This window comes from Mchenga conophoros, linkage group LG23 (genome assembly GCF_057382185.1).
Source record: "Mchenga conophoros isolate Kocher_MC1m ecotype Shallow Benthic linkage group LG23, M_conophoros_male_GT1.1, whole genome shotgun sequence".
In the NCBI taxonomy this organism is placed as follows: Eukaryota; Metazoa; Chordata; class Actinopteri; order Cichliformes; family Cichlidae; genus Mchenga; species Mchenga conophoros.
The window spans coordinates 8,670,641-8,689,603 of record NC_140547.1 but is presented as its reverse complement, the minus strand read 5'-3'; the positions used below and the strand labels follow the sequence as shown (position 1 = coordinate 8,689,603).

The following is an 18,963-nucleotide window of genomic DNA, read 5'->3' as shown; positions in this document are numbered from 1 at the left end:
TTTCTCAGTCTTTTATTTATTTACATATATTATTTATTTTTATGTGTTTATTTGTTATGTAGCAACTGAACGTTGCTGTTAACATATAATTAATACCGCTATATTTTTTGTCAAAGCCCCCTGGTGGAGAGTTGGTGGCAAGACAGTCACCATGCAGGAACTGGAGTTATATGCAGTGTAGGCCTATATCTGGAATATTTAGGCGTTTGCTGTGCTTGTAATCTGTTGTGAAAATTAACTGTGATTATTTTTTCTTAAGAAATCTATTAGCGAAGCCTTGTATTTGCTTGATTTTGCTTTGAACTTATTCACACGAAGAAATAAGTAACTAAAACTTTTCCAGTTTACCTGTAATGTTTTACGGAAGTTAGAACTGTTGAAACTGAGCAGTTTTATCCCCCCAAACGAGGCAAAAACAGGTCTGAGCTGAGCTCTGGCTTCCGAAGTTGAGATCCTTTGTTTGGAGAACAAGGACACAGTTCTTTTCCCTAACATGTGGAAGTAATTGCGCCAAGGGGCCGTAGTTGGGGGGGGGGGGGGGGGGGGGGGGTGAAACATCGGCCCCGGGGCCCTGCTCCATGCAAAGACAACGGTCTGATACCCCTCTGCTTTGCCAAGAGATAGGTGATTCATAGGGACCCATTCTTCTTTGTGAGCCCACCAGGAGAGGCCCGGGGTGTAGGGAGATACGGTGAAAAAATAATAGCCTTGGATGAGCACTCGGTAAACAGCTGACTCTCGTGTGTGTGTGTGTGTGTGTGTGTGTGTGTGTGTGTGTGTGTGTGTGTCCCTCATCGAGAAGGCTCTGTCCTTTGAGTCAGGGAGAGAGAAGAAGCAAAGACGAAAAGGTAGGTGGTGATATGGTGGTGTTGGAGCGCCCTCTATGCGTTCCGAGAGCCGCAGTTCGCGGTTTCTGACTGAGAACCTTGTTCACTGTAGGCTACGGGGATCCTGCAAGAAAACATAGATAAGTACGTTTTAATTTGAGGAAAACCCTTCTTAACATGAATCAGTAATACAATCAGTCACAAAATACCATATCCATCAAAGCTAAACATCATCACATACAACATAGGTTCCCCAAAAGTATCTCATGAAGAGTTTTACTTTCAGAAGTTTTCGTATCCGACTAAAGTCCATTGAAAATGCCATTTTGTGCCCAGATTTCAGCGGGTATACACGTCCGACTCTTACTTTGAAAAGGGTCTCGGAGCTCGAAAGAAGAGAAAGGGAGGGGGGGGGGGGTCATTTCCTGGGAGTTATTTACTTTGAGACAGATGATTACTTTTTTTCGGTGGGAGGAGGGTGGACTGTAACATCGAATCAGTTACAGGTCGATGTAGCTGGAGCGCAGTAGTGAAGGCAGTCGTGGATGCGGACAGAGGGTGGCACATATGCTCTCACAGAGCAGGACCTCTGAGGATTATAACCGCTGCAAAGGACCCTTTATGCTGCGGCATTTGGAGTGACCAATTCATTGTGGATATACTTACACGAAAGGAATATAAAGCAGGGATTAGTATAAGGTAATTAAGGGGTCGATTGAAACTATTTTTCTTAGTCTTTTGAAAAGTTGTCTCGTTTTGATATAATTAAAGAGTGGGAAATCTACAGTAGATTACTGTTCTGTAAGATTAGATGGAGTTTAATTGTCTTCCTAATTAGTTTAGCCAGTTAATGCACTATATCATTTCGTATCATATTAATAGAAAAGTTGATCTAAAAGTTGCATTCACTTAATATGGATCGCAGGGAGCCCTTCGACCCTGCAATTTGTATGCAGGCTTTGCATTAAACAATCCAAAAGGATTTTGGGGTTTGATTTCCTCTCCCCCTTGCACCATATGGTCTCACCCCTGGACGCCAAGCGGAGAGATCATGCTGACTCTGCTGGATAAAAGCGCTCGGTTTTAGGCTCACAGCTGGAGGTGTCAATTCGAAGACTGAAGGCTCCATTGTGGGATGCTGCTTGGCATTTAATGAGAAACACATTGGAAATTGTACATCACATTGTTTTCTAGTCTGTCCCAGGAATGTGAGGAATTAAAATGGAAAATCTGTGCTGGTTGCACTTCAATAAGGCTGACTGGAGATTTCGAGCGGAGGCTGAACTGATCCAAGAGGAGAAAAAGAAGAAAGGAAGAACTTTTAGGGCCATGTCACCAACGGGTTTAACAGAGGAATACCGCTTGTGGTCAGAATTTCAAGAGTGAATTCTCACAAGAATTTAAAACATTTTAACTGTATTCGACAGTTTCTTAATTTTTTATGGAAAATTATGGTACATAACCGACCCGGTGAAAGTTGAGATAAGCCAATATCAGCTGTTGCTCAACTGTGTCCAAACCCAGCGGAGGATGCGTTTGCTCTGTGGCGCATTTGTCGAGTCTCCTGCTGGGAGAGCAGAGGAAATAAAAGTGGATCGGGACGTGCACGAAGTCTTACTGCCACTTTAGGCTCAGTCAGATTTACGCTCAGTGGCTACAGAATTCTTGCCAAGCCAATGCAATTGAAAAATCCTCTCTCGAAATTGTTTGAGACAACGCGAGTGTACAAACATGCCAAACGGATTAGGCATTTTGTCAACTGATTCCCACGCGAATATGTACTTTTGTGCACACTGGGTGCGCTAATTATAGAGCTAAACAAACCCAGGTTACCCATGGATAATTTAGTTCTTTTCGACTGAGCCAGAGCGGGCAGCCACAGGAAACAGCAAAGGGACCAGCAGCTGTATTGTCTGGGACCAGGGAAGTTATGCAGAAAATGGAATCTAGACCTCCCCGTCACATGCAAAACCTATTTTGAGATATAAAAAGAAAGAAAAATACTTAAATTTAATTGAAGGGGAGCTTAATCTTTAGCAGAGTTTTCTTTGAGTGGGCCACTCAAATTATGTTCCCCCTGATTTACAAAAAAAAAATCCCTGATCGCCCATCAGCTTCAAAGAATATGGGGATCATAGTTGCAGAGGTACCTGAAAAGGCAGACATAACACGATCTTTGTAAAGAATTGTTCGGAATAATGGGCTAAATTTGAGAAGGTATCAGACCTGATTATCCAGTTGATAACAGTGTTTTTATAGGTACATTTAGAATTGTAACAAAAAGGGGAGAAACAGAACAATGTGCAACCAATTTGTGCTTACATTCCATGCAAAAACTAAAATGTGCATTTATAAAACGAAAAGATAAGCTTTAGGAGAGCGAGTAAGCAAAGGGGGGGGGGGGGGGGGGGATTAGCTTCGATGCACTTATAAGGCGGACTGTGTCGCCCTCTATCGATTGGGAGCAGCCACCACTGGCTCTTTTTACCCTCAAAAATGATATGAATTGCATGACAACTTTTTAATGACTAAATTGCAAAAATATGGCTTGTGTAGCAAATGTGATACATATTAAATATCATATATAATCAGATTAAAATTCGATATATTTTTATATATTTTGTCTAACAAACACTCCGTTATCAAAAAATTAAAGATTTCTGGCAGTTATTTCATGGTTCAGGTTAAAGGGTTAACGGCAGAATTGCGAGTCACAATTTGCGAATAGTAATTCTCCTCTTAATAAAATAATGGATGCATATCTGCAATAAATTTCACATGTGTACAGTTTCAGCACTAAAGCAATGTGTGGCACCAGAAATGTGCACGCATCATAGCAAGCGCATGCTCGATATAATTACTTAAAGTTGGGCTTAAAGGAAGTAGAAGTCAAAATTCAAAAGTGAAAACTCCACTGATCCATTTTTTTAAAACATTAATGCTTTCAAATGGGATAAATCGTGTAAGATCGGATAAAGTGTCCTCGTCTTTAGTAAATAACCGTTTGTCTTTACAGGTCAAAGCATCCATAGTCATGGATTGGCTGAAGACGTTTGTCCTCTTTGGGGGCAGTTTGGTGGTTTTGGTTACAGGTAAGTAAAACAGTCTGCAGGTAAATCCTTTTGATAGTTTCCCAGCTGTTTCTCTGATGTTTACCAAACTGTCTCTTAGTTACCTCTGGACTGCCTCCACCAACCATCTTGTCTGACCAGGAGGAGTTTGTCCTACAGCGCAATTCCATCTTCAATATAAGCTGCACCGGTAAAAGAAACGTGGTTTGGGAGGAACCGCTGCCGAAAAATGCCCTGGTTTATCCGGGGTATTACACTTCAACACTCTTCATAGACAACGCAACTGTAGAAAACACAGGTTATTACACGTGCAAATATGAAGACCCGGATGAAGAACTGGAAGATGCTGAAGCAGAAATTTATGTTTTTGTCCCAGGTGAATATATTGGTCATATGTTATGCTATACCATATAACTTTTGCTCGGGCAGCTTACAGCACTAGAGTGAATTTGTGGGGGGTGTCGGTTTTTTGTGTTTAGCGGTCGCCCACATGCCATAGGCTGATGAAGCAAATTATAAAAATCTCCTTTTTTTAAACCTAGATCCACACGTTCCATTTGTCCCCGAGTTACCCAGAGACCTGGTTGTCTCCATGGACAATATGGACAATTATGGATTCAACATCCCATGTCGTGTGTCTCACTGGGACTCCTATGTCATCCTGAGAAAAGTCCCCAGTGGAGAGGCTATGCATGCCTTATACAACAACAAAGAAGGCTTCTTCTCAAACAACCTATCTCCTGGGCAGTACCAGTGTGAAACCAATGTGAATGACCAGATATTCCGAAGTTCTATTTACACTGTAATATCTAATGGTAAGTCAAGACAAGTGTAGTTGTAGTATGATATACTCTCTTTTTACTAAAAAAGAAATAGGAGCTATAGACATGGTAATGGCAGGATAAAGATAAAAAAAAAGAATAACTGAACAGCTGGAAACACTCCTGTTTATGAAGAGAAGGCTACAGGGTGATCTCACTGCATGACATTATGTCATTATTACAGAAGTGGGATGACTTCACATGCATGTTTGCACTCTCTGTGTGTTTGTGTGTGTGTGTTGGTGTATAACCACCACTCTGCGATAAATCAAGTCACGGTAATCAGGCTGCCACACGTGATGTGAGAGATTGTGTTGCTGATAAATGCTCTCCGCTGGTCCCTCTTTAGACCCTATGGAGATAATAGCCAGTGAAGAGACGTTGCGAGCAGGGCAGCCTTTTAACATCACATGCATCGTTCCTTCTGGCCTGGACTTTCAACAGCAGTGGCTCCATCCTAAAAAACAGGCAAGATGCAGTCATTTCCCTCTGTGTTTTCCCATTTTAATTAAATTTAGTCTCCTATACAGCTTCAGCCACTCATCCACTTCATCTTGCAGTGTGTCCTTCTACCCAATGTCATTTCCAAGCCAGCAGTACTGAGCCTTAAATAAGAAAATAATGGTTTTGGACCCAAAGCTAGCAGTGGCAAGTGGAATATAGCTCAGAGGACAGCCTTTAGTGGTTACAAATGATGTGTTAGGAAAGCAGCAACTGAAGGTTGAGTCTTTATTGTGAGGATGTAAGCCAAACACAGCACTGCCACAGCTATCTTGAGGGAAAGAAGCAGTTTAAAAGAAGGGCAAGAGAAACCATAGTAAATCTTTGACCCCACTGACTTTGAAACATGTCGGACAGATGTTATCTGCTCCTGTAAACCAGCTAAACATTTAATGCTTTTAATGCGTGTTACGTTGAAGGGTCAGAGCAAGTTGCATTTGTAACTTAAGTTTGTTTATATTCAGATAGTTAATCTATGTGCACATTTTGCATGGGATTCCTTTAAGCCCTTTTCCAGAGATGGTCAGGAACACAGGACTTATGACTCCTGGTTTTGGTCTCAGCTGCAATTACAGGCTCTTTAAAAGCCTCTGTGATCCTAATTTATCTCCTGTGGCCTAGCAAGTGTTTTAACCATTAGCCTTCAGCACCATGACATACAGATTCTGATATACAGATGTTGTATCTGCAAAAGGGAAAACTCTGTGAATTACAACATTCAGATATCATATTGCTAATTTTTTTTTCTCTGGTGATCTCACACTGTTCTTTTGTGTCTATAGGCTAAGGATGCAGTTTTGATGAAGGAAACTTTTCCTGAGCGGGTCGTCTACATCCTCAGTATCCCACGAGCCGCCTCAGAGGACAGTGGCACCTATGAGTGCTCTGTTACAGACAAACGCGGTGAGGTCAGAGTCAAAAAGGTGGCTGTGACGGTCTTTGGTGAGTCATCCCCAAGAAACCTTTCCTATATACCACCAATGAGTTTCCAGCAGAGCTGTAATAATGTGAATAACTGCGTAAACGGCCGACTTAAAATCAGTTATATCATATATATTTAACATTCTCATCATCATTCAGGTCAAATTAGTATTTTCCCATATGTACACAAAATGCTTTCAGCAGTGTGTGGAAGTCATTTTCTGCTATCCAACCATAAAACATCACCGCTGCTTTCAGCATCAGCTACTGTGTTTTATAGGATGGGTTCAACAGATGTGTGTCAGGTCTTCATTTCACCTTCAGCCTCCCTGTCAATGTGCCTTCTTCCCAGTCCTTGACTTGCACCACTGTTAACTTTCCTCACTCACTTTAACCCATTTTAACCTGCAGTCTTCTGCTTTTTCCTTTTGCAGAGGAGAATTCTTTTGTGGCCATGGACCACAGTGGGATTTTATCCACAGAATTTGTCCACAGTTTTGAGGAGACAGAGTTTACTATCATTATTGACGCATACCCAGCCCCCAAAGTGATATGGATGAAAGATGACAAAGACTTACAAGTGAACTACTACCTCTTTACTACGACTAGCCACCAGGGAGGAAATCGGTGAGGAAAAATATTCTTTGTTATTAGATCTATATGCAGGAAAATTCAACATTGACAGCAGTTATTTAGTTTGAAGGTCTTATGGTGGTTGTCCAGCATAACATCTCCCACAAGTAGCGGCAAAACTAGTAACATTTAAAAAAAAAAAAGACATGTATGACAATGAGATGTAAATGTGATTTTAGCATTATCCTTATTTAGCATATCATTTTCTTACCCAGGTATCTGAGCATTTTGAAATTCAGACATCCTCTGGAAAAAGACAATGGAAATTATACCATAATTGCTCAAAGTGGCTCTCACACTGCTCAGTTCTCCTTTAACCTGCACGTGAAAGGTAAGAAAGACAGACTGACAGACCATAGAGTATTTAGGACCTATAGAAGATTTATGACCCACTGTATTTGTCTTCTTTCAGCTCTCACTGCAGGAATGATCCCATCATCTTCAGTCCCTGTGCTGCTGCCAGAGCTGGACGAGATGGTAGTTACTCTCCACACCCCTTTCACCTTGACCTGTCATGGACAGGAAAAACTGGGCTGGGAGACGCCAATCAGTTTATCGGAGCAAACGCAGGAGGACTCCAACGGCTTGTTTTTCAGCACCATCACAGTGGATAGTGCCACCGCAAGCCACACTGGCTACTACACGTGCTTTTATAGTAGAACTATCACTGAGGATACAGCAGAATTTAGCAGAATCTACATTTATGTTCCAGGTATGGAGTAAACTGAGCTTGTGTGTTTTGTGTGTTTGATTTTATTTTCTGGTGTGATAATCTTGTTTTATTCCTACACAGACCCCGATGTCCCCTTTCTGGAATCACTGATACCTTTTGGCAACCACGTCCTGTCTGGATACGATGAGATGGAGATCCAGTGTCGAGTGTCTGATCCAAATGCTAACGTGACTCTGATTAACAGTGACACCCAGCAGCCTGTGCCTAGTATTTATGACAGCAAGAGGGGCGCTTTGGGGATATTCATTGCTGGAACCTATGTCTGCAAGGCCGTCATAAATGGACACGAATTCTACAGCGAGGAATATATTGTCCATGGTTGGACAGGTGTGTTTTCTTGTGTTCGTGAATATGTAAGACAAAGACACAAGTTTAGCATCCTACATGTTAATTCTAAGATCAAGATTTACCTCTATACCATCATTTTAACTCGATAAAATGTTGTATCACAGATGAGCTGGATGTTGAGTTGACAGCAAAAAAGACTGCTCTGCTGGTGGGCGACACAATAACTGTCACCTGTCTGGCTCGGGGATCTGAGATTCTGGAAGATCACTGGAAGTATCCCGGCAAACTGGTGAATGCACACGTCATTTTGACTCCATCTGTATTTAATGTTGTTTTAAAATTGTTTGTAACTGAGCATCTCTGATGTTCCCTTTTTGTTTGGCAGGCAAATCGTGGTACAAAAACAGTGCGAGAAAATAAGAGAACTCAGGAGATCTTTTATACCCTGACCATCCCACAAGCTTCAACCAAAGACAGCGGCATCTACTCTTGCTCCATCACTGACATACTGAGTAACAGGGGCCAGACGAAACAACTAGCTATTCAAGTTTATGGTATAAAACCTTCCTTATCCAGAGTGAATATCATGTATACTATTTCTGAAGTCTTTCTTTTTACAATGATATATTAGTGATTATCTTTTGGACTCTCTTCATGTCTCACAGCAAGTGATATCTTGTCCATCAAGCCGGAGTTCAGAGAATACGAATCTGCAGCGCTGGATAAAGTCTGTGAGTTCAGGGCTGTTGTCAACTCCTTCCCAAGTGTTCATGTCAGCTGGTTTAAAGATGGCTACCCACTCAGCTATGTGACTGCAGAGATCTCCACCAGCCTTCGGCAGATCAATGAAACCAGGTGAAAAGCCACTAATGGCAGCAGAGCTAATGACAACCTCAAAGTAAAATTCTCATGCATTAGCTAGTTTACCTTTTAATTAGTTAGAGTTGATGCGACTGTGAGCTGTCACTACTGGGTGCTTATTGGAACTTCTGGTTGTGTTGTTCTTTACAGCTACAGGAGTGTTCTCACCCTGATCCGAGCCAAGGAGGAGGACAGCGGGAACTACACCATGCGGGTGGATAACGGAAACCAAAGTCGTGATATCAGTTTAATCCTTGAAATCAAAGGTCAGAGAAATCAATTCCCTATGATTACTGCTCTGACAACCTTTTAGCCTCAGTTAAAGTCTGTTTTTTTTTCTCATGCTTACACTGACTGTGTTACAGTGCCTGCAGTCATTGTTGATCTGATGGACGTTCACCATGGCTCACCTCAAGGCCAGTCTGTGGTTTGCATTACCAGAGGGCAGCCGACACCCACGGTGGAGTGGTTTGTCTGCAAGAATATCAAACAGTATGTGCAGTCTTCTTTGAGAAAACATTCATTTGTTCCTGGACCTCTCTATATACACACATGCTCTACATAGTCTTTTTACTGCTGTTACCATCCAGTTGCGCTAATGATTCGTCTTCGTGGGTGCCCATCCCTGCCAACTCCACTGAGATCACATTGGACTCACACATTGATGAAGACAATAACCTGGAGAGCCAGGTCATGTTTGGTCATCTGGAAAGCACAATGGCAGTGCGCTGCCTGGCCAGGAACGAAATGGCTGTTGTCAGCAGGGAGGTCAAACTGGTGTCCAATGGTGAGAGCACACAAATATATTTCACTGCATCCTCTTCAATAACCTCCTTTTTTTAACCTAGCTTTGAAATGATGTTGTTTTTTCCACCTTTTATCCTCCAAATTTCCTTTAATTTTTGATGCTCAGGGTGTGATGTGCTCTGTAAAGACTGTTTAGGGCTAGCTTAGCTCTGCCAGTGTTGTAGCAGCTGTCAGCTGATGACATTTTAGTCGCACAACTGATGGTGAGTCATCAGGAAGGGGCTCTTCTTCTGACAGCTAATTTTGGGACTCCAGGAATCACTAGGCCATTTGGTCCTTTCAAATGAGCTTTACAATTTCACCCCCATCTCCCTACAACAGCTCCTCATCTCCACCCCATCCCCCCCACTTCTGTGTTGTTTTCTCAACATGACTTTTTGGCTTAACTCTCTGCGCACCCTGTGGTTTTCATATTTCTTATGCAATAAATAAAGCAAATTTCACTGCAAGAATTTCAGTAGACATGCTGCATCCACGTGATTAATGCGTGATCCATTTAACATGTGTGACTGCTGGATTTCCTCTTGAACAGGCCCTCACCCTGAGCTGACTGTAGCTGCTGCTGTGCTGGTGCTCCTGGTCATTGTCATCATCTCACTCATTGTCTTGGTTGTTATCTGGAAACAGGTATTGTTGTGATCATTTTTGCATTTTATCCCCACTTCTCACCTGCTCACCAGTTCATCCATTTCTCTTTTTTCAGCATACATAATGAACTGCAGATTTTACTCTGAGCTTTCAACTGGACACTGTTAGTCTTTTCACCTGCAAGATATTTCAATATTGCATAATCAGCTCCTGAACTTAAAATTTCCTTTCGAGACAATAAAGGAAATTTAATTAGTGGGTGGATCTGCAAAACAAAGACCCCAATACTGTTAGAACAAAAGTAAATTTGCAAATGTTAATTAACCATCTTTTATGCGTTCTTTGTCTCTCAGAAACCACGATATGAAATCCGCTGGAGGGTCATAGAATCTGTGAGCCCAGACGGTCATGAGTACATCTATGTGGATCCCATGCAGCTTCCCTATGACTCCAGATGGGAGTTTCCCCGTGACAGACTTGTGCTTGGTGAGCTGACAGTCATTTTTTATATGCTAACTCTATAGAGGCTCTGTGGCCTCCCTGCTGGGATGTTCCAGCCAGGATGGCTCACTCTTTCTTTGAAGTTAGGGTGCGATAAACTAATCCAGCTTGAGGTTTTTCTGCCTGGGATTTGTTTTGAGTCAGTGATCAAGGGGACAGTCAATCACTGGAAAGAGTCACAGATGAGAGAGCAGAAGCATGCAAAGTGTATGGATGTGTTTGTATGCCTGAGCAGTTTCTTTTGTTTTTATTACAAGGAAACTGATCCCCTGTTGTTGCGTCTTTCACAGGTCGTATCTTGGGCTCTGGAGCCTTTGGGAAGGTGGTAGAGGGCACCGCCTATGGGCTCAGCCGCTCCCAACCTGTCATGAAGGTGGCAGTGAAAATGCTGAAACGTGAGTTTAACAGTTGCCATGTCATAACTGACTGAATTCAGTGGTAAATAAAATAAGCCTTGAAAAAATTCTAACAATGAATTCAGTCAGTGGTACAGGCCTGTCTATATACATTACATATATTACTGGGAAAACAGCTGACAGCTCATTTTATTTGTTGAAGGAACTCAAGGGGGTGGTAAAGTGAAAGCTGTAAAGACACTATAGTGAAGACAGGACACTACAGTGAAAGATTTTTGTCTTTAGTCCCATATCTTATGATAAAAGTCTTTAGATATGGGACTGAGTGGCTTGTTGTTGGTTTGACTGAGTGTGTGATAGTCATGCTTGCTGTACCTTCTTTCAGCCACAGCACGCTCCAGTGAGAAACAGGCCCTGATGTCTGAACTCAAGATCATGACTCATCTTGGACCCCATCTCAACATTGTTAACCTCCTGGGAGCATGCACCAAGTCAGGTAAATAACCCACACAAACCAAGGACATAAAGACACATAAACACACACACACACACACACACACACACACACACACGCACACACACACACACACACACACATAGAGACACATGCACACACTCACTTTCATAAGCAAACATGTAAGGTAGTATAATGACTGTTTATCATAACCACTGTTGCCTCTCCTATGTAATTTAGTCACCACTTTACAAAGACACACAAACAATAACACCCACATTTGTATGCACGCACTCACACAAACACTCTTTCAGATTTGGGAACTGCAGACATTTACAATTGTAACAGCCCAAAAAGATTGACAGCCTTCCTCAGCTCTTGCTGGGTGTGGTATTTTAATAGGCTTTTTATGGGAAAGTGGAGGCTTGCCCTCTTGACTGTGCTTTTAGCCTTTTATGAGCCTCTGATAAGATTAGCCTGCAGACTGACGCCAATGCACGACTTCATCTTCTGTGTTGTTCCCAGGCCCTATCTACATTATCACTGAGTACTGCTTCTATGGGGACCTGGTTAACTATCTGCACAAGAACAGGGAGAACTTCCTCAGTCTGAACCCCGAGAAGAACAAGAAGGAGCTGGATATCTTTGGAATCAACCCTGCAGATGAAAGCAGCAGGAGGTACAACATATAGAAGATATTTCTCACATCTGCACATATATCACAAATAATGTATTTTCATTTGTGGAATGATATTTTTTTTCCATGCAGACAGTTATCAAAAGGTACTTTGCAAAAAGACCAAACATCCTCAAGTCTTTACAAGCCCAAGCAACCGTTTACAACACATGCACTCACATTGTCCATCTACCCCCAATCAGTAACTCTATCACCAGTTTCTCCATGGTTGAGGAGGTTGTCTGGCATCTTTGCCTAATCAGATCACAGTCTGAAGTGGTCTCCGCTTTCAATTTAATTGCGTTACTATGGAGGTACCTGTTAATTGTGTCCACCCAAATCCTCATGGTAAAATAGCAGCCCTCTCTTGCTCTCTTTTGAGGCTCATCTGTGTTGATGGATGACTCAGTGACCACACCTCAAAATGACCATAACACAATTTAATCCTGGCTACTATGTTATCCTCAACCACATCTTCCTCTAACCTCAGCCTAGGGGAGTGAGAGGATTTAAGGACACACACACATATAAACTGACATGCATGCACATAATTTGTAGAATGTATTTTTGCTATAGGTTGCCATCACTAACAACGTTCCTTTCTTGTCTTTGCTCCCAGTTATGTGATCCTGTCATTTGAAAGCAAAGGGGACTACATGGATATGAAGCAGGCTGACAGCACTCAGTATGTGCCCATGTTGGAGATGAGCAATGCCTCCAAGTACTCAGACATCCAGCGGTCTAACTATGACCATCCACCCTCGCAGAAAGACTCGAGTGGTACGCACCGTCTTCCTGTCCTGCTTCTTGCTCTGCCCTCAGAGTTATTGATGTGGACTTGTTTGGCCTTGGTGCTATGTTTGAGTCAGTGTTTTAGCCAGGGGGTACACCCTGTCAGAATTTTAGGACTGGTAAAACCCTGCAATTACATGGAGAGGATAATTGCAGCACATGCATAATAATGCCTCATTTCTCCCTGCCATTAGTAAAAGCCAGGTTTGCGCAGGCAGTGCTATATTTGCAATACACGTTGAACATATACTCGCATAACGCTTCAGGGTGTGTTTGCGTGTGTTTTCTAAACCAGAAGGTGAAATGGAAATCATGCTGTCAGACGACGTAAATGAAGGCCTCACCACCACTGACCTGCTCAGCTTTACCTACCAGGTGGCCAAAGGCATGGAGTTTCTTGCCTCCAAAAATGTAAGTTTAAAAGAATTTTTTTTCACGCACAGATCTACAACCTTGCATTCCCCTGCTTCCCTCTGCACTAATCGCAGATTATAGGTTTTGTGCTTTGACCTATATGAAGACAGCCATACTGGCCAAAGGGGCGAACTAAGGAAATCAGTGGTTGTGTGATAAGCAGTCCCGTGAAGGCTGCTGAGCCCACTCCAGAGAGCGGCCAGGAACTGAATATAGTAGCAGCACAGCCAGAGCTAGAATTACCAGACAGGGACGCACTGCAGCCAGAAGTTTTTCATTCAGCTTCATAGTTATTATCCCTAAATATCCAGTGGTCACAGACATCCCTCCAACTGGCATGTATACACAAAGAGTATGCTTTATAAAGCATTATGAAACTGCATTAAAAATGTGCTTGAGAGAGTAGCTATGGGAGCAGAGTGTACTGGTTTGAGCTCGAAGAGAATATGAGTTTAAGAGAGAACTGAGAACAGCTATGTCGTTCAATGAAGTGCTAATCAAGTTTCCTTACTTTCTTACAACAGTGTGTACATCGAGACCTTGCAGCCAGGAATGTCCTTCTCTCTCAGGGCAAGATAGTGAAGATCTGTGACTTTGGACTGGCTAGAGATATCATGCATGACAACAACTATGTATCCAAAGGGAGCGTAAGTGTTTCTTCTCCGGACAAATTATACTGTAGTTTAAAAAATAACAGATTCAACAATAGCTGAAGATTTTGTTTCTGCCGTAAAACAGACTTTTCTCCCGGTGAAGTGGATGGCACCAGAGAGTATTTTTGATAACTTGTACACCACTCTGAGCGACGTGTGGTCTTACGGCATCCTCCTCTGGGAGATATTCTCCCTAGGTGAGTCCCAGCAAACCTCTGTTAAAGAAAAGAAAATCCAAATATTGGTTGAGAAACTCACGTGAAAATGTCTCTGTGCAAAGGTGGCACCCCGTACCCAGGGATGGTGGTGGACTCGAGTTTCTACAACAAGATCAAGAGTGGATACAGGATGTCAAAACCAGAGCATGCACCTCATGATGTGTATGTAGGGGTTCACGTAATGGTTATACAGTTGCTTTGTTGGGGTGTTCATTTCTGTGCTGTGATATACACCAGCGGTCCCCAACCTTTTTTGCGCCACGGACCGGTTTATGCCCGACAATATTTTCATGGACCGGCCTTTAAGGTGTCGCGGATAAATACAACAAAATAAAACTAGTACCGGTACCGAAAAAAAGAAGATTTATTCATAACACACGTGAAAAGACCAAGGAAAACCGAGTAAACGATAACAAAATAACGCTGAAAACCGATAAAAACCCTGAAAACTATACATTTCACACCTGAGCCTCAACTCTCACAGCCCGGTACCAAACGACTCACGGACCGGTGCCGGTCCGAGGCCCGGGGGTTGGGGACCGCTCATATACGGCATCTCGAATCTGTCAAGATAAACTTACAAAGTGCAAGACAGCTTGTATGTTCTCGACGATTGCATCAGATCACATGTTTGTTGCTTTTTCAGGTATGAGATGATGATGAAGTGCTGGAACAGTGAGCCAGAGAAGAGGCCATCTTTCCTGGGTCTGAGTGAAACAGTAGCTTCGTTGTTACCCTCCAGCTACAAGAGGGTGAGTCTCCTTGTGACCTCTTACAGCCTCAGAGCTCTGTGGAAACTTAACACCTGCTTTCAAGATTTACCTCTGCTCATTCTTGACCTCATGGTTGGACGTGTGCATTCTGTTACCTTTTTATTTTTTTCATTTTCTAGCTGTTTATTGGCTTTTTAGGTATCATTTACCAAGCATGTGTTTAAAATGCAAGCTGTGTATTTAAAGCCCTTTCCACTCTCTCTGCATTTGGATATTTTTTTCAAGCTCTCTCGCTTTTTCTTAAAAAAACAAAAAAACCACACACACACATGGAAGCACACAAACCTACAAGTGATTAGAGTTCAAATGCAGCAGCTGGATGTCAGAGCAGCTGGCCTAATGACACAGCCTCAGTTCTTGCCTCCACCACCCAGTCTTAATGACCCCACTACACATGGCATATCAAACCGGCCACACCTCTGCCTTCCCCACAGTGTAAATGGCTGGTGGCAGAACACGAACCAGCTCCTGTTTTAGCACCTCACGCTAGCATGAGATATGTAATTTTCAGTTTAGATCGCACCATCCAGCTGGCAAATGAGCTAGTGATTACACACAACATACCGCACTTCTCCAGTCCTGTGGCTCCATAGTTCTATGGTTATTCTGTGAATTGAATCATCATTGCTTTTGTGCAACAGGAAAAAGTTATATCTTTTGTTTCCACCCTGTATTGGTATCTAGTTCTAATGGGCCCATGTTGTTTTTGATTCAGCAATACGAAAGAGTAAACCACGAGTTCCTGAAGAGCGACCACCCTGCGGTTACTCGGGTATGCATGGAAAATGAGGACTACATTGGGATTGCCTACAAAAACCAGGGGAAGCTGAAGGACAGAGAAAGTGGCTTTGATGAACAGCGGTTGAGCTCTGACAGTGGCTACATCATTCCCCTTCCTGACCTGGACCCTATATCTGATGAAGAATATGGAAAGAGGAACAGACACAGGTAAAAGTCAGTGACTTTTGCTACAGCTCACAGTGTTACGCTTTAGATGCGATTAACTTGTGTGTTATTTATGCCCCCTGTAGCTCTCAAACATCTGAAGAGAGCGCCATTGAGACAGGCTCCAGCAGTTCCACCTTTGCTAAGCGTGAGGGTGAGACTCTGGAGGACATCACGCTGCTGGATGAGATGTGTCTAGACTGTAGTGACCTGGTGGAAGACAGCTTTCTGTGACAACTGCTGAGCCTATAAAGCATTGGCAGAAAAGACAAGGGGTGTGAGGATATGGGAATCTAGAGAAAGACCTGTAAATGAACCAAAGACTGTTCTGTCAACCCTCTAGCCCCGCCATCCCTCCTATCAGTCACCCCATCAGAGAGAGAGGACAGAACAAAACCACTTCAGTATCTGGATGACTCTGTGGTGACATCGCTACCCCTCGGACATTGCCCCCCCGTCCCCGTGGGCTGGAGATGAGAGTGAGCAGAAAGTTACCTTAAAGAACTCAGAAGACTCAGAGCCTGTGTGTTGGAGACATCTAGATAAAAAGATCTAATTTGTCTTTGTACTTTGCAGAGCTTTATTCTATCGGGCATTCTTTTAACAGCAATATAAGCAACAAGGGACAAATTAAACATGTTAGTCAGAACTTTGATTGAACACCGCGGGACGTCATTCATATGGTATCTATAAAACCACTATAGTGCACTATTTAAACTATATGATTCCAACACTAGCAACAACTTTGGCAGGTAAACACACTCCATACTCACCTGCTGCAAGAGAAGCACCTGATGCTGGTACAATCAGTAGCAATACTTGGATTTTAAAGCACAAAATTTGGACTATGTGCATTTTTTTTGTATATAACCATTTAATGTATTCAGTGGTTAAGTACATACAGTAATTCAAATTTATTTTTTTACTTTATCAATATATAAACATGTTTAGTTTGTGAATACCAAGTAGATTTTTACCACAGCGGTTTGTATGGTTCGGAGAAATGAGCTTCTGAGTTGCTTCTTGGCGCTGCGCTTTTTGCAGAAATACAAATTCAAACATTTGTTCTCAGATAAAGTCCCCAGTCATATCTGTCATATAGGCTTTGTCTAACGAAGTGTGATTGTAATGTAAATAGCTTCAGAGTTGTTATATAAGAAAGAATTATTGGGATAGCACTCAAATATTTTATAAACACATATTCAATTTGTCCACCCTTATTCACCCGATTGAAGACAATAATTTTGTGAAATCCATTACAAAAAAGGAGATAATTCTCCTTTCTTCAGTCAGAGAAACATTAAAACATCACAGTAGACAGTCAAAAATATTCGTTTTCTCATGCAAATATGGGAATCATAAAATAATAGAGATCAAAAGGCATTTGTATCAGTAAATATGGCAGCATGGCCAATAAAAAGTATATAGTGCTTTACCAGAAGGTTACATCCTCTAACCTCATATTTTATCTGTTGTCCTGATGTCTATTAGCAGGTTCTAGTTATAAGAAGACAGTAGATAAACTACAGATTCATTTTTATATGATGTCATACATCAATTATCTGTAGACTCTTTATAACCCTCTGTATCTTCCTGCTGCTGAACCAGCTGTGCCACTGCCTCCTTCTCTTTTACTGTGACATAAACTACGTACGGTTGTTGCACTTTCCTGTCTTTTTGTCTTACTGTTGTCGTTTGATGTTGCTGACAAATTAGCTCTCGTCTAGTTTTGGTCTTAGATGCTTATGGCAGGCTGTATGGATGTGAATGTTTGTGGTGCGGTTGAGTGATGTGTTGTCATCAGTACCCTACCTGTAAGTAAAGGTAATCACACCCAGTATGATGATTCAATACTGTGCTTCATTATTTTACATCATGTACATTCAGATGATTTATATTTCAATAAATGATTTATAATGTAAAAAAAATCATGTTCTATTGCTCTTTGTGATTTTTAAGCATTGCACACCCAAACAAAAAATATATAGGAATAGAAAAATTTTTCTGAGGCATTTTTCATTACAGAATAAAGAAAAATAAAGTGATCAATTAAAAAAATGTGCTTACAGAGATATAACATGCCATGAAGATGTAGCGAAATAGATTCCCTACATCTGACTGTAATATTCTAATAAACCAATATAAATTGCAAAAGGAACAGAATTGCCTTTTGCCTAAATCAGTGTCATCATACGCACACAAACAAATATACACAAATAACCAACAATGGAAGAAATACTCTGATCCTCTCCTTGAAGTACTATACACAGATTTTACTGAGTAAAAGTATTAAAGTAGACATGAAAGACAATTTCTGCATAAAAAATGTCACTGTGTGGTCAGCAGTTTAATGTGAGACAAAGATATGTTATTTTTCATCTTTTGTTACAAAATCTCATTTTCAAAACGCATTTATTCAAAATGTAAATTCTAATTTATCTCAAGTGACCCCAACTGGTCATTGCTTTCATGCAAGCAACAGTGTGACAAAGAGGTGGAGACTTATTGTTACAACAGAACAAACTGTATTTATATACTGTAATACGATGTTAATCTAAATATAAAGTGGAACTTCAAATATCTATTAATGTGAAATAACTGGATGAAGACAAATTCTACAAAGTAGAATAAAATGAAAATATTCATGTCAAGCACAAGTATTCCAAAATTGTACTTTAGCATAGTGTTTCAGCAAATTACTTAGTTGTATCACTTCACATCACTCATATTTTATGTGCCAAAAAGAGGTTAATAAGATAACATAACCCCAAACATTGTCAATATACTGTGCAATCTAAGACACTGCCACAGGGGGGCAAAGATATCTCCTCATGAATCACCTTGTGAAATCGCCAACTAAACGTAAAAAGTATAAAGTATAAGGTCATACATGGTGCTGTTCTAGTTCATCATTGTCCGTGCTTTAGTGTCTGTTTGTGTGCTTCACTACTAAAAAAAAACAACAACAACAAAAAACCCCTTCAATTGCATTTGGAGACACTACAAGTAAGTATTAGCTGTCATTGACCGACCCTCCACAAGGGGGAGGTAGTATCAAGATAATGCTATATGCGTTCAGGAGGGCCTAAGGGGGATGGCAACATAATGCAGATCTGTCCTCTCTCCACCT

At 41.6% G+C, this 18,963-nt stretch overlaps 1 protein-coding gene across 1 annotated transcript; it reads left to right on the top strand.

The window, feature by feature from the left end:
* The first annotated feature begins 1,332 nt into the window (after positions 1 to 1,332).
* pdgfra (platelet-derived growth factor receptor, alpha polypeptide) lies at positions 1,333 to 17,761 on the top strand. Its single transcript, XM_085265930.1, has 29 exons — positions 1,333 to 1,526; positions 3,844 to 3,919; positions 3,999 to 4,274; positions 4,441 to 4,713; positions 5,069 to 5,187; positions 6,003 to 6,162; positions 6,576 to 6,768; positions 6,990 to 7,105; positions 7,187 to 7,486; positions 7,568 to 7,834; positions 7,960 to 8,084; positions 8,181 to 8,349; positions 8,461 to 8,650; positions 8,807 to 8,922; positions 9,022 to 9,148; positions 9,247 to 9,443; positions 9,996 to 10,090; positions 10,405 to 10,537; positions 10,843 to 10,947; positions 11,294 to 11,404; positions 11,888 to 12,041; positions 12,658 to 12,818; positions 13,126 to 13,241; positions 13,769 to 13,891; positions 13,983 to 14,094; positions 14,178 to 14,277; positions 14,762 to 14,867; positions 15,604 to 15,836; positions 15,920 to 17,761. The coding sequence occupies exons 2-29, from the start codon at positions 3,862 to 3,864 to the stop codon at positions 16,065 to 16,067; spliced, it is 4,383 nt and encodes a 1,460-aa protein (XP_085122056.1). The 5' UTR covers positions 1,333 to 1,526; positions 3,844 to 3,861; the 3' UTR covers positions 16,068 to 17,761.
* Positions 17,762 to 18,963: the final 1,202 nt, after the last annotated feature.

Bases quoted from the DNA above. Each gene is read 5' to 3' on its own strand.
- pdgfra (XM_085265930.1), top strand. From the start codon at position 3,862: ATGGATTGGCTGAAGACGTTTGTCCTCTTTGGGGGCAGTTTGGTGGTT. The intron at 4,275-4,440 runs GTGAATATATTG...TTTTAAACCTAG, and splicing joins AATTTATGTTTTTGTCCCAG to ATCCACACGTTCCATTTGTC. The intron at 13,242-13,768 runs GTAAGTTTAAAA...TTCTTACAACAG, and splicing joins AGTTTCTTGCCTCCAAAAAT to TGTGTACATCGAGACCTTGC.